Below are 19,758 nucleotides of genomic sequence, written 5' to 3' on the forward strand. Positions count from 1 at the left end.
CGTCGTTAGCTTTTTCTTGTCTGGGAAGCTCTTTATCTGCCCTTCAATTCTAAATGATAGCTTTGCTGGGTAGAATAATCTTGGGTGTAGGTCCTTTTCATCATTTTGAATATTTTGTGCCAATCCCTCCTGGGCCTGCAAAGTTTCTGTTGAAAAATCAGCTGACAGCTGTTACCTTGTAGGTAGATAACAGCTTTTCTCTTGCTGCATCTAAGATTCTCTCTTTGTATTTAAACTTTGGTATTTTAATGATGATGTGTCTTAGCCTCTTTGGGTTCATCTTGTTTGGACTCTCTGAGCTTCCTGGGCTTGCATGTCTATTTCCTTCACCAGGTTAGGGAAGTTTTCCATCATTATTTCTTTAAACAGCTGTTCAACATCTTGCTTTCCTTCAGGTACGCCGATGAGATGAATATTTTTACCTTTAATAGTGTCCCATAGGCTCCTTACTTATTGTTATAGTCTTGGCTTCTTTTTTCTTGCCATTCTGATTGAATGTCCTTAGCTTTCCCATCCTTTATATAGGTCATTTGATCCTCTTCTTTATTCACTTTGTTTATTCCATTTAATATACTTCTTATCTCAAATAATGTGTTCTTCATTTCTGACTGGTTCCCTTTTATAATGTCCATTTCCATTTTTATGTTTTTTACCTCTTTGTTGAAGTTCTCACTAAATTTATCTACACTTCCCAAAAGTTCATTGAGCATCTTTATAACCAGTGTTTTGACTCTGCATCTGTTAGATTACTTGACTCCATTATTTCTGGATCTCTGTTTTGTTTTCTCATACGGTTTTTGCTTCCTGTCTTCCCATTTTGGCTGCCTTTCTATGTCTGTTTCTATGTAGTAAGCAAAGCTCCTAAGTCTCTCAGTCTTACTAGCGTGGATTTGTGAAGGAAGTGTCCAGTGGCACAGTCCTAAGAGGAATTCAGCTGCAGGCCAAATTTAGCTCAAGCCTCTGCCCCTCCGGGGCTACCTGTTAAGATTCAGCAAGCGATCCACAGATGCTGTGCTTATAGTTGCCTCAAAAGGCCACACCAGAAACCGAGGCCAGCTGCTTCCAATGGGAGCCTAGGTGCTACTCAGCAAGGAGCACCTGAGTGGCTGAGGACTCACCTGGATGTGGCCTGGGTGGGGCCACAAGTTGGGAGAGGTGGGGTTTCGGGGAATCCTCTGGGCAGAGCAACCTCTGCTATCCAGTTTGATGATGTCTGGGCTATGGTGGCACTGTGTCCACCGCAATGGGAGCAGGGAGGACTCAACAGGGAACAATGGATACTGCCGGCACTTCTGTACCCAGAGAGTCTCGCCTGGGCCCTCACTCCGACAATGTATCCCTTTAAGTCCCTAGTGCCCCTGCATGCGGCTGAATTGGCACCAGTGCTCAGATCGAGCAGGTCCTTCATGGCGAAAATTTGCTCCTTGAATGCAGCCCCTTTAAGAGGCATCTGCCGCTGCTGTTGCTGTTGCTGCTGCCGCCGCCGCCGCCGCCGCCGCCTACGTCCCACTCAGCCGAGGCCCCTTTAAGAGGCATCTGCCGCTGCTGTTGCTGCTGCCGCCGCTGCTGTTGCTGCTGCCGCTGCTGTTGCTGCTGCTGCTGCCGCCGCCGCCGCCGCCTACGTCCCACTCAGCCGATTGAGACCGGGCAGCCCCACGTCCTCGCTCCGTCCTACCTTCTGCTGTTGCAGGGTGATATCTTAGATTTCTCCCTAGTTGTATGGCTTGTTCATCTAGATTCCAGATTTTTCCTTGCTGCTGCTCCTTGTGTCTGTCACAACTTTGATTTGGTTGCCAGTGGAATGAACAGAGCCTCTATTATCTACGCCATTCCCCCAGACCCCAGAATTATTTATATAATAATTAAATTTTACAAAATGAACGAACTAGAGATACTTGTAGAGATATGAAAAAAGCCCAAATTTATAACTACATGCTAAATCAACAACTTCATATAAAAAGAAAAAATAAGTGTACAGAGGCATATCATTTATAGGAAGTCTAAAGGTTTAAAACATTTTAATGAATATATAAATGTAACAGAATTACAACAACATACATTGGCATGATAAACATCTATTTAAGTAGGGTATTTACTTCTGCGGAGCATGCAAGAGAATCCATCTTTTAAACAAAATCTTACAGAGAAATTTTAACATATAAAGTAGATAAAAATGAGCTGTTCTGAGCAAAGTAGTCGGCTTAGGAATGAATCCCTAAGCTCTGTAGCACAAAGTCTGAAAACCACTATCTACGGATAGTATTACCTGGATGAAAACAAAAAAGTATTCGGTATATAAACTTTTTCAGGTCTTTTATTTACTTTTAGATTAAAAATAAGTAGACCATAATAATTAAAAGCTCTGATCAAAACTGCACAATCTAGAAAGAACTGGGGTAAAAAGACATAAGACTATTCTATGCTGGCTTACCAAATGAAATCGTATTAAACATTCTATTCTATCACATCACAAACACAAAGGAGAAAGCCCCAGCAAATCAGTATAGTATTGAGAACAAAATCCACATTTCTATACGAACTATCTAGGAAACTGCAGTTCGCTTCCTTCTGTGTTTTCCCTGTTACAGCTATCAACACCTTGGTAAGTACTTACTTTGCAGTGTCAGCACCACTTGTAATAAGAGTGTTGATTAGCAGCTCATGGCCATACCTTGCTGCTATGTGCAAAGGGGTGTTTCCATTCTTATCCTCACAGTCGATTACAGCTCCTGCAATAAAGGACATATTATCAGTCTGGACTATATAAAGATCAAGTCAAATCTATTACATGAAAAGTAAGATAAAGTGCTAGTCAAGCACAAACTAACTGATACAGCAATTTAACTAGATTTGAATCATAGTACATTTATTGTGCCAGGCACTGGAATTAGTTTTATATGTTCTGGGGTCCACTAAGTTTGGAAACCACTGCATTAAAACAAAATTAAAACACCATTCTTTAGGGCAAGACTTTTCAAAGCTTTAATATAGACATACTCTACGTGTCATCAAGAAGATTATGTGCAATGCTTCACAAATTATCATCATGGATTTATTTCTACTTTTCCCCTGCGAAACTGTAACAGCTATTTTCTTGAGGATTTCTAACAAACAGTTCCTTGTAACATGGCTTGGGAAACATTGCTTTAAAGTAATACACCTAAAAGTTCTTTTTATTTAAAAGTATAGCTTGCCTAGTATTAATTCAAATGCTAAAGAACATAAGTTCAGAAAATAAATGAAAATGCTAAAAATTATTTACAATATTCAAAGGAGATATTTGCGAAAGTTTTATTAATACATAATACAAGCTGCAGTGGAAAGGGAGTTTTCTCTTTAGCAATGTTTTTAAAAAACCAACGCTGTTAGAGAAATTATATTTATAATCCAGAGGGAAAAAATAAAAATAAAAACAATTATGAAACATATGTATACATGGCATTTTATATTATTATTTAATTTTCATGACATCTGATATCAAATATTAAAAATATATAGACTGTTATGACAAAGCTTCAATACCACTTATTTTGTGGATGTTTTTACTACATTTAAGAAAAAAAACAAACAGAAATACTTTTTACCACTCTGGATAATGGTTTGTGATCTGGAGAATCTACCGTGGAGGGCAGTCATATGCAGTGGAGTTTTCCCATCTTTGCTCTGAAATAATCAAACAAAAGAAATGTAAAATTACTGTTATGTCCATAATATGTAATCCTTAGTTTTATTTTGAATGTCCTCTTGCATCTTTATTTTGTACAACTATTACTCAAGCATTAAGTTTAACTAAAGACTATGGAGGTAAAACAACTATTCAAAATTATGAACTAATTTTGTTAGCATGTACATCATAAATGACAAATATTAAAAAAAAACCAATGCCTACAGTTTATAAAAAAGCTCTGTATGGTAGGTACAGTGTAATCTTAGTACCCTTCCTGTATCATATCATAGTGGGGAAAGTGAAGCATGAGGATATTAAATGACTCAACCAAGATCACACAATTGGGAGTGGTACAGAGAGGATGTGCTTTCCACATTTCAAAAATTTCACATTGCTACGATTCTTTCATTCTAAGAAATACTGAATCCCTCCTAGACCAAGGAAAAGTGAATGTCAGAATTAACTTCAGCTACTATAATTCACTTAAAAAACTTGATATATTCTTGTATGTAATTATTTGTAATAACTATTACTAGCTATTTTCTCAAATTACTTAAAATAATAAATACATGTATATATTTAAAATTCCGAAATTCTAAAGGAGCTCCAAATATGAAGAAAAACAATACCTGAATTAGGTGACATCTTTTATTCTGAGTTAGGTAAATTTAAAGTCTTTTATTCTCTGAAATTCTTTTGTTAATCAAAACATACATGTGACCTTCACAAAGGAAAAAAATTTGGAATTCCTAATCTGTCAGCAAAATTTAACATACCTGCTGTGTATATATTCAAAATTGAAATGTTGCAAGTGTCAAAACATACTAAAATTGCATTATGCAGATCTCCTTAAGAAACCCTCATGTCATTAATAATGGATTGTTAGATTAACTTCATAAATACTTATCTAGGTACTTGATTACGTATTTTTATATTACTTTTTTCAAGCAGACAAACCATCCAAATGACAAGTTATCTTAAAGAATCTTTAATCTTTTGGAGGCACTGTGTGCAACAAGAGGTAGAAAAAAAACCAAGCAAGGAAACAAGCTAGCTCAGGCTCTGGAGTTAGAATAACCTGAGAATGAATCCCAGCTGTTACTTGCTATAGCAAGATTTTAGAGAACTTGCCTGAGCCTTCACTCCCTCAGTTGAAAATGAATGTAATATCTAATAGGTCTGTTGTACAGAATAAATATAATAATCTTCGTAAAATATCCATTTAACACACTAGTGTCTGTTACACTACAAACTATCATTTATATGTGGTATTTTTAGTTATGTACCAGCTGTTTTTCTTTTAAATAGAAAAAAAAAGCACAAAAACATTTTAATAAAGGGATTTCAGTTTGTAGTGTCTTTTCAAAATATCCTCTATATGACATAACTTGATTTTTGTTAATCTTTTACCTACAGACAAAAACTAAACTGTAATAAAAATTTGAGTCTGTAACATAGTAAATGTTAAAATGGTAAATCTGACGTTAATTTTACCAAATTTGACATTAATTTTACCATAAAATGGTAAAATTTGAAAGATATAATTATAGCTGACATTTATAGATATAGTAAGCGCTTTATTCCAGGCACAGTTTAAAAATACTTCATATATACTAGTCATTTACTCCTCACTACCCTATGAGATAGGTACCATTATCTCTGTTTTAAGGCCCTGGGGTTAAGTAACAAAACCAGGTCTCATAGCTTTAATAAGTGGTCAAGTCCTTTACTATAAGCATACAGATGGCAATAGATTAACATTTGTACTTTCTACATAGTGGTCATAAAAAGCATTCTAAATATAACAAAGGAAAAAGCGAATCAGATTACCAAGTAAAAAGTCTACCTCAGACAAGTTAGGGAGGAAAGCATATTTATTTTTCTCTGAATTGAGGAGAGAATGGGGAGGTGTTTTTTAAGTCATCTGAATTCATTTTAGTATCAAATCAGAAATTTTAAACAACAACAAAAAAGATCCACCAAAATTCTAAGAGTTTCTTTCACAGGTGCCCCAAAATAGCAACAATGACAACAAAGCTATACATATTACAGTACTTTTTAGGTTTACATTTTAAATCAAGTGTTTGGGGTATTTAGTTTATGTGACCAAAATTTATTCTTAAGGAAGAACAGGGTGGGGTGGTAAAAGGTGTATATGTAAGTGCTACAATCAATGCAGCAGGGATCATGTTAACCAAGGTTATAAAAACCAGACCTATATTGCTTTAAATTCCATTCATTTTCCCTCCGTGTAGTAAGTACTCTGTAGGACAATCAATTTAAAAACTTATAAACTGAATAGTTATAAACCGAAAGTCACATTCCAATTTCTAGTCATCTGCAACTTAATCAAGGGCAGAAACATAAAATTGGAGAATGGAATAAGAGAAAAAGATAAAGCAAGGAGAAAGAGATGATCTGATAAGAACATAAGGGTTAACAAATATAATTTTTAATGTAAGGCAAGTGTCAAAGCCTTAGATCCTTAGTTAAGGAACAATTTGATAAGAACTGATTTGACAAATATGGGAAACACAGGTATTAGGAATGAAGATATATTCAAGAATATATCTTCAAGAATATATCTTCATTCCTAATACCTGTGTTTCCTATATAGTCCTATCGAATATATAGCAGGCCCTCAAATAACGCTGTTTTATCATAATATTGATGAGATGCCACAGAACTTTTGCTTATATCAATTAGCCTACAGTAAAACTAGTTTCATTCCATTATGTCATTTCACTTAAAATCGCAGAACCTATTAACAACATTAAGCGAGGACTTACTGTACATTCTTATTGAAAACTCACTGCTATCAACAACTTTTGTATAATTTCAGAGCTGGAAGGCACCTTAGAAATCATTAACCACACGGGGAACATGTTCCAATGGAAAATGGCAACAAGATAATTGGACAACTGCATATAAACTGGATGTCACACATCCTTAGGCAAGATTAAGGCAACTTTTTGTGAAATCTGTTTTAAAATCAACATCATAGGCTGTTGCCTTCAAATCTACTTAACCAATATATATATTAATTGCTTTGTTAAAAAATTCCCTTGTTATGTGTAAAATCCATCAATGAATTTTCTAAATCATTAAGGAGGTAACTTCAAATAAGACCATGGTCTGAGCATTATTAAGTGATCCTCTTGTAGGACTAATTCTTATTCCTACATTTAAAAAGAAAATATAGAATTAAAAATAAATCACAGGTACATGAGTCAGATATGTAAGCACTGACATAGGAATCACAGGATTCATTATCATCTAATTATATTAAATATTCATGTCTAAATGGCACTGCATAAAAAGTCTAATTTTTACCTTTTAAGGATAACTCATATAAACTAAAAAATGTGTAATAGTTAATATAGGTAAGCCTCCCTTATTCTATGATACTGAATATTTAACACATACAGATGATCTTCGCTAGTCATTTCATCATAAACAGGTCTCATAGAGACTAAAAATATTTAGTTGTGATCTTTTATTTTGAGGAATGTTAAGATTATTACAAAATTCTATTTTTGAAATAGCCTAATCTTCATTAAAAAATATTAGCAGGCCTTTGAGGAAACAAGTAACACATTCTCCCACTTCCACAAGAGTTTCGATATTTTTCTGGGCCTTGATTATCCAAAAAGCAGGAATTCTTAATATTAAAATAAGCAATTCAAATATTATCAATAACTTTTTAGTAATTATTTCAACTATTAAAAAAGTTAGGTAATTTGAGAACAGAAAGCTTTAAATATACTTAAATGAGACATTTTAGGCTCTCTCAGAAAAAATGGCATAGGTGATAAAGGCTTCATTCATCTCCTCTTACGACCACATCAAAGTTGTGATGGAAACATGGAGAAAACAGCAAGCAGAGTCACCTGGGGTCTAGATGAACAAGCCCTACTAGGCTGAGTTGTTGGAGTGAGGGCCGAGGAGCCAAGTCTCTCTCCCAGGCAGAAGTGCTGGAGATATCCATTGTTCCTCTGTTGAGCCCTCCCCCACTCCCAGTGTGGGGCCTTGGTGCTGCCATAGCTGAGACATCATCAAACTGGATAACAGAGGTCACTCCACCCAGAGGATTCCCTGAAACTCCGCCTCCCCCAACTCATGGCCCCACGCAAGCCACATCCAGTTGTGTCCTTAGAAAGTCCTGTGCAACTTGCAGAGCAAGCTCCAAGACCCACACTGATGGCAGTTGACCTTGGTTTCTAGTGTGGTTTCTTGAGGTAATTATAAGTACAGCATCTTTAGATTGCTTGCTGAATCTTAACAGGTGTCCCCAGAGGGGCGCAGGCTAGGGCTAAACTTGGCCTGCAGCTGAGCCCCTCTCATGACTGTGCCTCTGGACACCTACTACACAAAGCCATGCTAAAAGACTGGGAGACTTATGAGCTTTGCTTAGTACATAGAAACAGACACAGAAAGGCAGCCAAATGGGAAGACAAAGAAGCAGAAACCGTATAAAAGAACAGAACAGAGATCTCAAAATAATGGAGCCAACCAATCCTAAAGATGCAGAGTTCAAAACACTGGTTATAAAGATGCTCAGTGAACTTTGTGGAAGAGATGAACTCAGTGAGAACTTTAACAAAAAGATAAAAAACATAAAAATGGAAATGAAAATTATAAAAGGGAACCAGTTAGAAATGAAGAACACATTATCTGAGATGAAGAGTTTATCAGAGGGAATTTAACAGAGTGGAAAAAGAATAGGATCAAATCACTGATATAAAGGACAGGGAAGCCAAGGACACTCAATCAGAACAGCAAGAAAAAGCAGCTCAGGATATAATAATAATTTAAGGAGTCTTTAGGACAAGATTAAGTGTAAAAACATCTGTATACTAGGGGTACCTGAAGGAGGAGAAGAAGAACAAGAAGTGGAAAAACTATTTGAAGAAATAACCATGGAAAATTTCCTTTAACCTGGTATAGATGTACAACACCAGGAAGCTCAGAGAGTCCAAAGAAAGAGGAAACCAAAGAGGCCCACACCAAGACACATCATAATTAAAACGCCAAAGGTTAAATACAACAAGAGAATCTTAAAAGCAGTAAGAGAAAAGCAGTTAACTGTAAGGGAGTACTCATAAGACTGGTAGCTGATTTCTCAACAGAAACTCTGCAGGACAGAAGGGCTTGGCACAAAATATTTAAACGGATGAAAACCCAGGATCTACTACCAAGAATACTCTATAAACTGATGAAAACCCAGGATCTACTACCAAGAATACTCTACCCAGCAAAGCTATCATTTAGAGTTGAAGGACAGAGAAAGAGCTTCTCAGACAAAAATAAGCTAAAGGAATTTATTATCACCAAGCCACTATTACAGAAAATGTTGGAGGGAGTTCTTTAAGAAAACACATGTATTCAAATCATGAATAAAAATGGTAATAACTACGTATCTATCAACAACTACCTCAAATGGAAAAGAATGAAGTGCTCCAACCAAAAAATAGGGTGGCTGAATGGATAAGGAAATAAGACCCCTACATATGCTGCCTACGAGAGACTCATTTCAAATTAAAAGACATACAGACTAAAAGGGGATGGAAAAAGATATTGCTTTGATGGACCTAGAGGGTATTGCACTAAATGAAGTAAATCAGATAAAGACAAATACCATGTGATATCACGTACATGCAGAATCTAAAGAACAAAATAAACAATAACAACAAAAATGGAAACAAGCTCATAGAGAATATTTTGAAGGCTACTAGATGGGGGGATGGTTGGAGGGGATGGTGAAAAATGGCGAAGGGATTAAGAAGTACAAATGGATAGTTACAAAATAGACATGGAGATATAAAGTGTTGCATAAGGAAAATAGTCAACAATGTTGTAATAAATATGTAGGGGGCAAGAGGGGTACAAGATTTAGTTGGATCATTACTTGAGGTCTAATCACTATGTTATACAACTGAAACTGGTATATTATTATATGCTAAATATAATTTAAAAAAACCTCATTGAATCGTACAGTGTAAATATGAGCAACTAATTGTCTATTATATTTCTATAAAGCATAGAGGGGAAGAGAGACATTTTACTTGTAAGCATAATAGGGGTGGATTTCTTTATGAGATACCTTATGCCCTTTCTTTCCTTAGGTATGATATGTATAAATTTTGTCCTTTAGCTGGGAGTGGGTAATATACAACAATGACCTAATTATAGATGGGCCTGCTGCTGCTACAGCTGTCAGAGTGGATCAGTGATATCATTAAGGCCTTCTCTAAAATTAAAGAGATAAGGAAATGGACTCCTTTCTCTACCAGTTTGAAAGATATTGGCTCATCATATCTAAAAAAGGAGCTGAAATCTCATGTAATTAAACCTCTGAAAACCACATTTTAAGCTTTAATGTTTTTACTAATCCTAAATGGTTCAATTTTGTTTGTGGTTTTCTTTTCTTCATACCACAAGATATAGTCTGGCAAGTGATTAAAGAATGAACTGATAAATTAATACAGAAGAAATCAGTGAAAGCATCTTGAAAAATCTAAAATAATAATTACACATTGTAAAGTAGTGATGTTCAAAATTGTGGTTGCATGTGCTTTTTCACAGACTTACACAGTGAAGGTACATTTATTTTGGCTCCAGAACTTCCACATATTTCTAAAATTCAAATGTTCATTCCTGAAAGTGATTACGATCAAAACCTAAAAAGCGATTGTGACCGAAAAACCCAAATTCCTTATATGTAACACACTGATATTGGTCTTTTAATTTTTCTAACACTGTGAAATTTTTCAAAGCAGAAAAGATGAAAGAATATTACAGTTACCCATACACAAACCACCAAGATTCTACTCTAACATTTTACTATATATGCATCTTCACCCACCCATCCACCCATCATCCAATTATGGGATGCTTTCCAAAGTTGGCTGCAGCCCCATCACTATGGATTACCTCTGAACTCTTTGGTATACATATCATTAACTCGGGTTCTTCATTGGTTTGGTCTGTTACCTTCTAAGGGAAAATATACACGCAATGAAGTGTACACATCCTAAATATAACAATTTCATTAGTTCTGACAAATGTTTATATATATAACACAAAGTCTGTCAAAAATACAGACCATTACCATCATCCCGGAAAGTTGCCCTATGCTCCCCTTTTCAGCAATTCCTTCTCCCAGAGGCAACAGATGTTTTTCCCCCCAAATATAGACTCTGGAACCCCATATAAACAGAATTTCATCTGTTCTAGAACCTTATATAAATGGAAATAGTGAATATATTCTTGCATAAGGCTTCATTCAACATATTTTAAAGATTGATCTGTGTTCCTGTATCAGTAATCTGTTCCTTTTTGTTGCATATTTGTTACTGATATTGTTTTAAACAGTAAGCTTCTAATACTACATATGGATTCTGATTTTATTTCATACCTTCATATTGACATCGGCCCCATTGCCTACTAGAAGCTCTAAACACAATGCTCCATGTGTTGATGCAGCAGCAAAGTGCAAAGGAGTAAATCCTTTTTCATTCTTTTGATTTACATTAGCACCACAGTCTATAAGTTCATTCACTACAACATCTTGTCCATTATAGCAGGCTACATGAAGAGGTGTATTTCCATAGGCATTTGGTTCATTCATCTATTGGGAGAAAAATGTCAGTGTTAATGTAGTTTTGCTAATTATCATTGTGGTGAGCTATTTTAGCAACATTGTGATTATGATCAAATTATTAAAGTGAGAGACAGAAATAAGTACATAGATAGGCTTACAATTCTAAAGTTCTTTTAAAACACTGAACATTAAAAACGGCTTTTGGTATCAAATGGATTTTGTACATTCAGATATAATTCCCTGTACAACATCTACTTCATGAAAAAACTGAGTGATTCCAAGAGAGATATTTTAGGACAATAAAAGCTAAAATAACGTATTTCCAAAAGCCTCCTAGGTAAGGGACAATTATAGAATTAACTCTAAGAATCATGAAAAATGAACACAAATGGAAAATTCTGACATTTTTTGAAAAACATGCATATTTTCAGCCTTTTCACTTACAGTGACAAAATTAGTAATGGAGATCAGGATTTTAAAAAAGAGTAGCATCTTTTTCTATTTATTCAATTCATTTGTGCATTAAACTTGGGCTCTAGATATTTTCCAGCCTTACATGTGACATTTTACCAAAATGAATGTGCTCAAAAGAATACGCTCAATATTGAGAAATAATTCATGCAGCTCAAGTTTTTCTAGATCTAATAAAATGGCAAAAGTCTACATGACTTTTGTGTGGTAAAGAATTGGATCTTTGCCTAAAGAGATGTTTGGCCTGTGACCTTGCCTTTCGGGAGGTAATCTATGGTATACCTGATAGGAGTGTCCTTATTTTAGGAGGGAACTGGTTATACTAGATCTTGGAGTAGGATTAGCCATAGCTGACTGTCTTAGGATAAGGGCTGACCATACCACATAAACCAACTATGTGATTTAGGGTGGTAACTTTGGGTTTCTTGGTATCAATTGACTTGGAGATCAAAATCAATCATGTGGGCAACTGATCAATCAATCATGCTTATGTAATGAAGCTTCATTAAAAACTCTGAAAACAAAGCTCAGGTGAGTCTTCCTGGTTGGCAATACCATGGGCGTATTGTCACACATTGATGCTGGGAGGGTAAGGAGTCCTAATTCTACAGGGAGAGGCCAATGGAATGCTTTCTGTTTAGAATACTCCTGGACTCTGCTCTAAGTGTCTTTTCCTTTGGCTGATCTTAATTTGTATCTTTTCTGTGTAATAAACCATAACTGTAAATATAATAGCTTTTAGTGAGTTTTTTGATTGATTCTAGTGAATTATGAAACCTGAAGGTAGTTTTGGGAAACCCTTCAAACTTGCAGTTGGTCAAGTAATAGGTAGTCTTGGAGGCTGTGCCCTCTAACCTTATAGTTGTCCCCAACTTACCACAACTTTACTTAACATTTTCTCAAATCTTTAGTTAACAGAAATTGGCGGAAGTGAAAAAGTAACAACTTTAGTCAGAGTACCTTGATTTTATCATCAAAAGGTAGGAGACATGGAATAGATTCTCCCTCAGAGCATCCAGAACTTTGAGAGATTAAATTTGTTTTAAGTCATTCACTTTAAGGTAATTTGTGATGGCAGCCCTGGGAAACTAATAAATCACCCAACTGGAGACCACATGTCACTAAATGGCTCTGAGTCTGACCACTTATTTCAAAGAATACTCTGTCACCAGGTTTACAAACGTTATTGTACTGTCAATACAGTTTAAAAAACCGCACCAGAATGGACCTGAAATGGTGATCAGAAATAAGGCTCTCTCATTTATCTAGGTGAGTGGCTTTTAAAAGCATTATGTTATTGTGTTGAAATAGAGCTACAGAAACTGTTGAGCTGAAATAAAACTTATCCATTTGTACTATCAGAGATCATACCTGACAATGTGTTTACATTATTCCAATTTCTTGAGATCCCTAGACTTTTAATAACTACTTGGTTGCTTTAGGCAAAGTCTTCACACAGTCTTTAAATTAAAAGTCTATTCAACCCTATAGTTCTGCCACATGTTCTTTGTCCAACCAGACCACCACCTACCTTTCTCTCTCTCTTTTTTGTAGCTGATCTAAACTGCATCTAGCAGAGCCTTACCCTTTCTCCTTCTAATCTGCTGCTTTTATTCTGTGTTTTAAACCAAATTTTGTCACAACTGTACATAAAATAAGAGTAAATATACTAAAAGTAGGTGTAAAGTACCTGTGCTTAAAGGATGGCCTGTGAAAGCTACAGGTATCTTTAGCTATCTCAGTTCAGGAACCAAATATATTCAGATAAAGCAGCAACCATTCCTTAAGGTGTTCCTTATATACTAAGGAACACTTACAGTTGATGGGCAAGAACCTCTAGTTTCTCTGCCTAGCTCTTGCCAATATCCTGTAATGTGAACTGCTATAGTCATTTAAAGGGAATATTAGACTAACTGGGCAAATAAGATTAATAATAACCTAGCCACTTAGGAAATATAATCCAAGTGTGTCTGATATGTTGGTTTCCATAGCTGAAATGGAGCTGTAGGGCCTGTAATATGATGCAGAAGAAAAACTTCTGTCAATCAATCATTTGAAATGTATTTTTCCTCTTAATATACTTTGACTAATTACATGTCTTGAACAAATATCGGTGCATTATAAATATCTGCTTAAAAGACAAAAACATTATTGTGTGAAATAATCTTTTAAATTTGAAATAACTTCTGCCAACGATGAAATTACAACATATAAAATGCTCCATTCTTTTATACTGCTCAGTCCATATACCTACATCAACTCCAAGATCTAGAAGGTACTTGACTACGCTGATCATTCCACTAGAGGCTGCAGCATGAAGAGGTGTATAAGACTTCTTATCCTTGCATGTTACTTCAGCTCCATGTGCCACAAGTAATTTCACTACTTCAATGTGACCTGAAAATGTGTTTATGAAGAAGAAAATGAACAGATGAGGACATGATAAATATGAAATATAATCCTAAACATCTTTAAAAATGCCTATTAACTAGATAATGCATGACAAGTTACCAAGAAATCATGTTATAACCAGAGAGAGGATGGAAGAAGAAAAAAAAAGAATTCGGAATAATTTTGATCAATGTCGATAGAAGTAATAATTGAAAATATACATTTGATAATTTTATCCAGTGATAACCCTGCAATCCATAACCCTCCTTTTTCCTAGATCTTATTGTTTTCGAGGTTGTTTTAATACATTTTCAAGATCTGAAGTTAGCTTTATATGTCTAATATAAAACATTAGTTTATGTTTCTCTGCCTTAGTGTAATCTTCTACTTGGAAATGTGGGAGTGACTTAGGCTTGTTACTTGAAAATGTTTAGGTCTTTAGAACATGGAGCTAAAAATCTCTTTTCCTCTAGTATTTCCACCAGATGTCCTTAACAAGCTTGGTTTATTATTCACCTTGTATCAATCAGAATAGGCTAGATTATATATGCTGTGGTTAATAATCAACTCCCCAATCTCAGTGGCTTAAATAATTATTGTTTTATTTCTCATTAACACTGTAATAGCTTGGCAACAGGGCTCTGCTCAGTCATTCAAGGACTCAGGTTTATGCAGCTGACACCATGTTGAATGTGGCTGGTCACTGTGACAGAAGGGGGAATAGACTGCAGAGTCTCACATCAGTAATTAAATGCTCTGGCCCAGAGGTGATGCTGCTTTCAGTTCACTGGTCAAAACTAGTCTCAGCCCTACCCAACCACACATGGAAGCCAGAAACAAGAACATGTATCTGGAAGATGGCAGAACTACTAATTCTCCTTTTATAGCTCCTCGCTTTTTATCACATTAGATCATACGGTGCTTTCTTTTCCTCCCATTATCCTTCCCACCTCTGTGCCTCTGTTCATGGGATTCCTTTGTTGTACGGAATGTCCTGCTTGGATGTCTCTTTCCAATCTTTCAAATGCATTGATGAAAAAAATGAACGGAGAAGCATAAGAAATAATGTACTGAGTTGCTAATCAAGGTAATTAATACTTATTCAGTACCTTCTTTGTTAAAGTCATCATGGGAAAGTGATTTGAGGTAGAATTTGGCTGGATGTTGCTAAAAGTACTGAAAGCAATAAAAAGATGAATGTGTAAAAGGTATCTTAAATGAAGGTTCATGGTAGAAGCAAAAATGGGGGTAAAGAGTGGCAAATGATCGATTTATTTAGAGACAGAGGTGGGGACTGGGGAACACTGACAGAGAATTCAATAATAGCACAAAGATAAGAGGTAGAGCCTAAGAGAAAAGTGAGGAAAGCCTCAACCATGGGACAGAAGGCCAAGCCAAATAAGAAAGCCAGTAAGAAATAAATTATAAGATGACTATATATAATCCTAATGTTTCTTACACTAATATTGACAGATTCTCTGAATATAACCTAGAGGTGACAATGACCTGGACTTCAGGCTTCTCTATTAGATAAGCCAAGAGCTCCCTACTTTCATATGTTTAACTTTCTTTAATCCTGAATGCCTAGGACAGCTGAACAGTTTTAAAAGCTATGTGTCAATATTCCTCTTTTTCCATGCTTAGAGGAAAGAAGAGACAGGGAAAGGAGAATTCAATCCACGACTGACTTGAAAAGTGACACTTAAGGGTATCAAAGAAAACAAAGCCATCCAAGGGCCCATGAGATACACACACCCAGTTAGCCTGGGAGCTCCATTAGAGATATCTCATAAAATTCCCTGGACTTCAATTTCATAAAAACAGCTGTTTAGTCAAGTTTAATTCTTTGGAGGAAAGGACTGATGCACTCTACTTAATGTGTAAACTCTTTAATATAAGGTGTATATATAGTTTCAAATCACACAGACTAGCTGTTCCTAAGCTTTCTTGAAGAATAAACTACACCAGAATATTCAGAGAAGTTCCTAACATGTAAAATATGGAAAATCTAGAGGCTTGAGGAGGGGACTTTAGGATGCCACAGGAGACATGCTTCTGGATTTTATCTTCAATTAACAGAAGAATATTGCCCATGACCTAACTAGAAGCACAAACCTTTGGTGTGAAAGAAACATCAAGAGCCCAGATTTTTAGCTTTTGGCTTTCAAAATAAGGGCCAGCTGACGAGGATATAATCCTTCATTTTTGATCTTCCTTTACACTCACACTAAAGGTCAGACTTGCAATTCAAGATGGGTTCAACTGTTTTTGGTTATTTATACTATATGCAAAGGATTTTCCTGGACCTTAAGGTTATTGATAACTGGTTGTTTTCTTACATTTTCCTATTTTACAATTTTATATAGTATTTAAAATTAATAACCTTCCGTCAAATCTTCCTTTAATCTTTTATTTTTAAGTGAGATATAGGAAAAGACAAAACCAAGAGCAGGGAGTGGTGACGACAAGTTATTCCTATTTAAGAAAGGTGGCTAGCTAGATGTCTTTGTCATCAGGCAGTGTGAGTGGGTAAATCAAGGAATGATACAAGTATTATAGAGAAGATATGTCAGTCCTTCTGTGATTCTTCCTAAGCCAGAGGAGCCAGAACAGGGAAAGCAGAATGATATCCTCCGGCAGAAGGAGAAAAAAAGCCCTGAGCTCCATGGCTGCAGTGGGAGAAGTTCTTTCAGTTCTATTTTAAGAAACTTCAAAAATGAATGCCTATGTCAATGGCTTCCTCCCAGACATACATACAGCCCTAGCCTTGCAGAACTTGCAAGGTTTGTGGCAGGTTGTCTTCCTCCAAGCTTGGAGATATACTGCCTGCATGATCTTAGCACCCACAGAACAGCATTTTACTCTGCTCTTTTGTCCATTTTGAAATATTCTGAGGTAAGCTGATCTGCTTCCTGCCAAGCTGTCTAAATTACCTCAAGAACCAATTAATGTTTTTGTTAGTGCTTCATCACAGAGTTGCACAGGATTTGGGCGGTCTGCCCCAGGACCATTTTCTCATGAGCTCTGTTAAGCTTTTGAATGCAATTTTGGAGATCCTAAGATTTTTCCCAAGAACGCATATATCATGTTACAGCAGAAAAGCGTATACTGTAAGCCTCAGTTTCTTTCTATGAAATTACTGTTGTAGAACTCAAACATGATGATACTTATTTATCCCAGAGCTTGGTCTAAAATAATAGGCTTTCTAATGTTTCTTCATAACTTCTACCTTAATAGTCCCATAAAAACAAGAATCGGTATGAGAATGGGCTTTTCGGAAACTCTAATCTAAATTACGTATCCCAGGCTTGCATCTTCCTTTAAAGGTAAACAGAATCTCAAACAATTTTTAGGAGAACTACACCCAATGCCCACCTGTTCTGGCAAACCTTCCCCACTACCAAGCTTGTTCTACTTGGGCAGCAAACTCAGATATGGTATAACTTCTCACAGTCCTAAAAGACAGATGTGACATCAAACGCAAGAACTAAAATGTACAACTTTTCCTGAATACGTAATGTAAATAAATAAATTTTAAAAGTACATACCCATATAAGCTGCCCAATGGATAGCACGTCTGTCTTTCTTGTCAAAAGCATTAATATTGGCACCTCTAGACAAGAGTAGTTTGACCATCTGGAATTATAATAAACACCATTTCACAAAATTCAGAAGTACAACTGTTCATAAATATCCCTGGTGTTGAATACTCATCTCGATCTATCTGGCACTGAATTTCTGCATTTACAGAAAGGAGCTATATACTAAATATTAAAAACCTTTTTAACATATTAATAAGAACGAAATATGAAAAAGGGTTCACAGTGGGTGTTACTAAAGTCAGGCATCATACCTTTTAAAGATGCCACTTTATGTCCTGGTATTTTACGAACAGCTAAGCACAATTCTGGAAAGTCTAAAGGTGAAATATTTAAAAACGGGTTTTATTCCCTTTTATAACCCAAAGTAATATTAAAATACAAAGTGTACTCTCATCCCAGAAGTGTCTTAAATTTAACTCAAACACAAGTGTAGTATCCATAATATGATTAGACCTGAAGGTCAATGCACAGTCTACTTACCTCATAATGTACCAAGAACAATATTTCTATCACGTCTAACCATATTTGCAATAGTTTCCCCATTGGAAAAGGTATTCCAGATTTCCAAAAGGGATGCATCCAGTAATCTTAACTACAGTGGAGGCAAGAATTCTTTGTTTCAAAGGCAGAGAAGAACAGTGGAAATAAACACTGTAGCCACTAGCTCTCAGCCATGGAATCTTGGGAATGTGTCTTTGCCTCTTTTAGTTTCTGTGTCTACAACAAAAATGAAAGACTAGACAAGTTGGCCTCAAAGGTTCTTCTAACTGTGTTTTATTCTAAGTCTTCTATGTCTTCTTTGCTGTGACAACACCTAACATTAGGCAATGCCTCTTGTATAAGATAATTAAATACTCATTTTCTTAAATTGTTTTCTTCTGATGGTCTGTCACCAAAATATTCTTGACGAAATGTTGATAATAAACTATAAGGAAATGTTTTCTAAACTCCGCCTTCCTTTGCTACTACCTTCCTGGGAGCACAATAAACTGCTCTATCTTCCTAGATTATTTTTTCCACAATGACAGAACATAGTTTTCACACTATGTTACAGTTGGTAGTGGTCTCCTTTGTTTCTCTAGGTTGACTATGAAAATTGAGTAGGTACAAGGGCTGTATCTGATCAATGTATACATCTGAGAAAGTCATATCATGAATTATCATGAAAAGAAATCTAAGAGCTTATGTAGTAAAATTAGACTAAATTAGCAAGATAAGTATTTTTGTTTGTTTTTATAATGGACTAATGAATGCTAAAAAAGGCAAGTTCATTAACAATTGGGGTGAGGGTGGGGGTAGTGGGAGGGCACAGGGAGAGTCAACTGGATATCACCTACCTCACCATGTCCACTGAAAGCTGCATGATGTAACGCAGTTCTCCCTGCTCGATCAGATACGTTTACATTACTCAGAAGAGGTACCAAAGCTTCAGCGCACTTTACGGCTTTATTAGCAGCAGCTATGTGTAATGGCGTTTGCCAATTTTTGTCTCGAGCATTAACATCTGCAGAATGCTTCAAAAGTACCTGAACTGCTTCCTAAAACACAGGAAGATAAAATTTATAAAAGACAAATGAGTTAACAGTTTTAGAAATTTTATGTATATGAGGGAAATAAAAACAGTTCTGATGGAACCTGCTATGAACAAGTAGAAATTTATCTCCCAAAACAAAATATTTTGAACTAAAAGCAATACTCAGAGCCATATAAGATGCATTGGGATAAAACATTCCCTTTTTCTCTTCTCCAATTAAAGGCATAATAACCTCTATCAAAATGTTCAAGGAAAAATACTGATAGGTAGTCTTCAAACACAATCATTATATCTCATTTTTCTAGATGGTGAGATACAATTAATTTATACTTATACAGTTTTACGGAGATTTACTGCTTTGCCATTATATACATAAAAATTTTAAATATACTTCCCAAATACTATATTTTACAAAATGAAAAAACATTATGATCTAGTTCATTAGGGAGAGAGAGAAAGAGAAAGTCTTTTTTGTGATGCTACCTGGTAG

General features: G+C 35.7%; 1 protein-coding gene across 15 annotated transcripts in view; it reads right to left on the minus strand.

Annotated features, from left to right (window-relative positions):
• The window catches only part of ANKRD28 (ankyrin repeat domain 28), a 120,011-nt gene that overhangs the window by 37,047 nt on the left and 63,206 nt on the right, over positions 1-19,758 (minus strand). For all 15 annotated transcript variants that reach the window (XM_025043579.1, XM_015585787.2, XM_025043581.1 and 12 more), the window contains 6 exons: positions 19,072-19,272; positions 17,681-17,768; positions 13,996-14,138; positions 11,085-11,297; positions 3,585-3,663; positions 2,615-2,729 (listed from right to left, as the gene is read on the minus strand). In XM_025043579.1, the coding sequence (XP_024899347.1) occupies positions 2,615-2,729; positions 3,585-3,663; positions 11,085-11,297; positions 13,996-14,138; positions 17,681-17,768; positions 19,072-19,272 (839 nt within the window). The remainder of the gene's footprint in view (positions 1-2,614; positions 2,730-3,584; positions 3,664-11,084; positions 11,298-13,995; positions 14,139-17,680; positions 17,769-19,071; positions 19,273-19,758) is intronic.

Source organism: Pteropus alecto, unplaced genomic scaffold (assembly GCF_000325575.1).
Source record: "Pteropus alecto unplaced genomic scaffold, ASM32557v1 scaffold92, whole genome shotgun sequence".
Classification (NCBI taxonomy): Eukaryota; Metazoa; Chordata; class Mammalia; order Chiroptera; family Pteropodidae; genus Pteropus; species Pteropus alecto.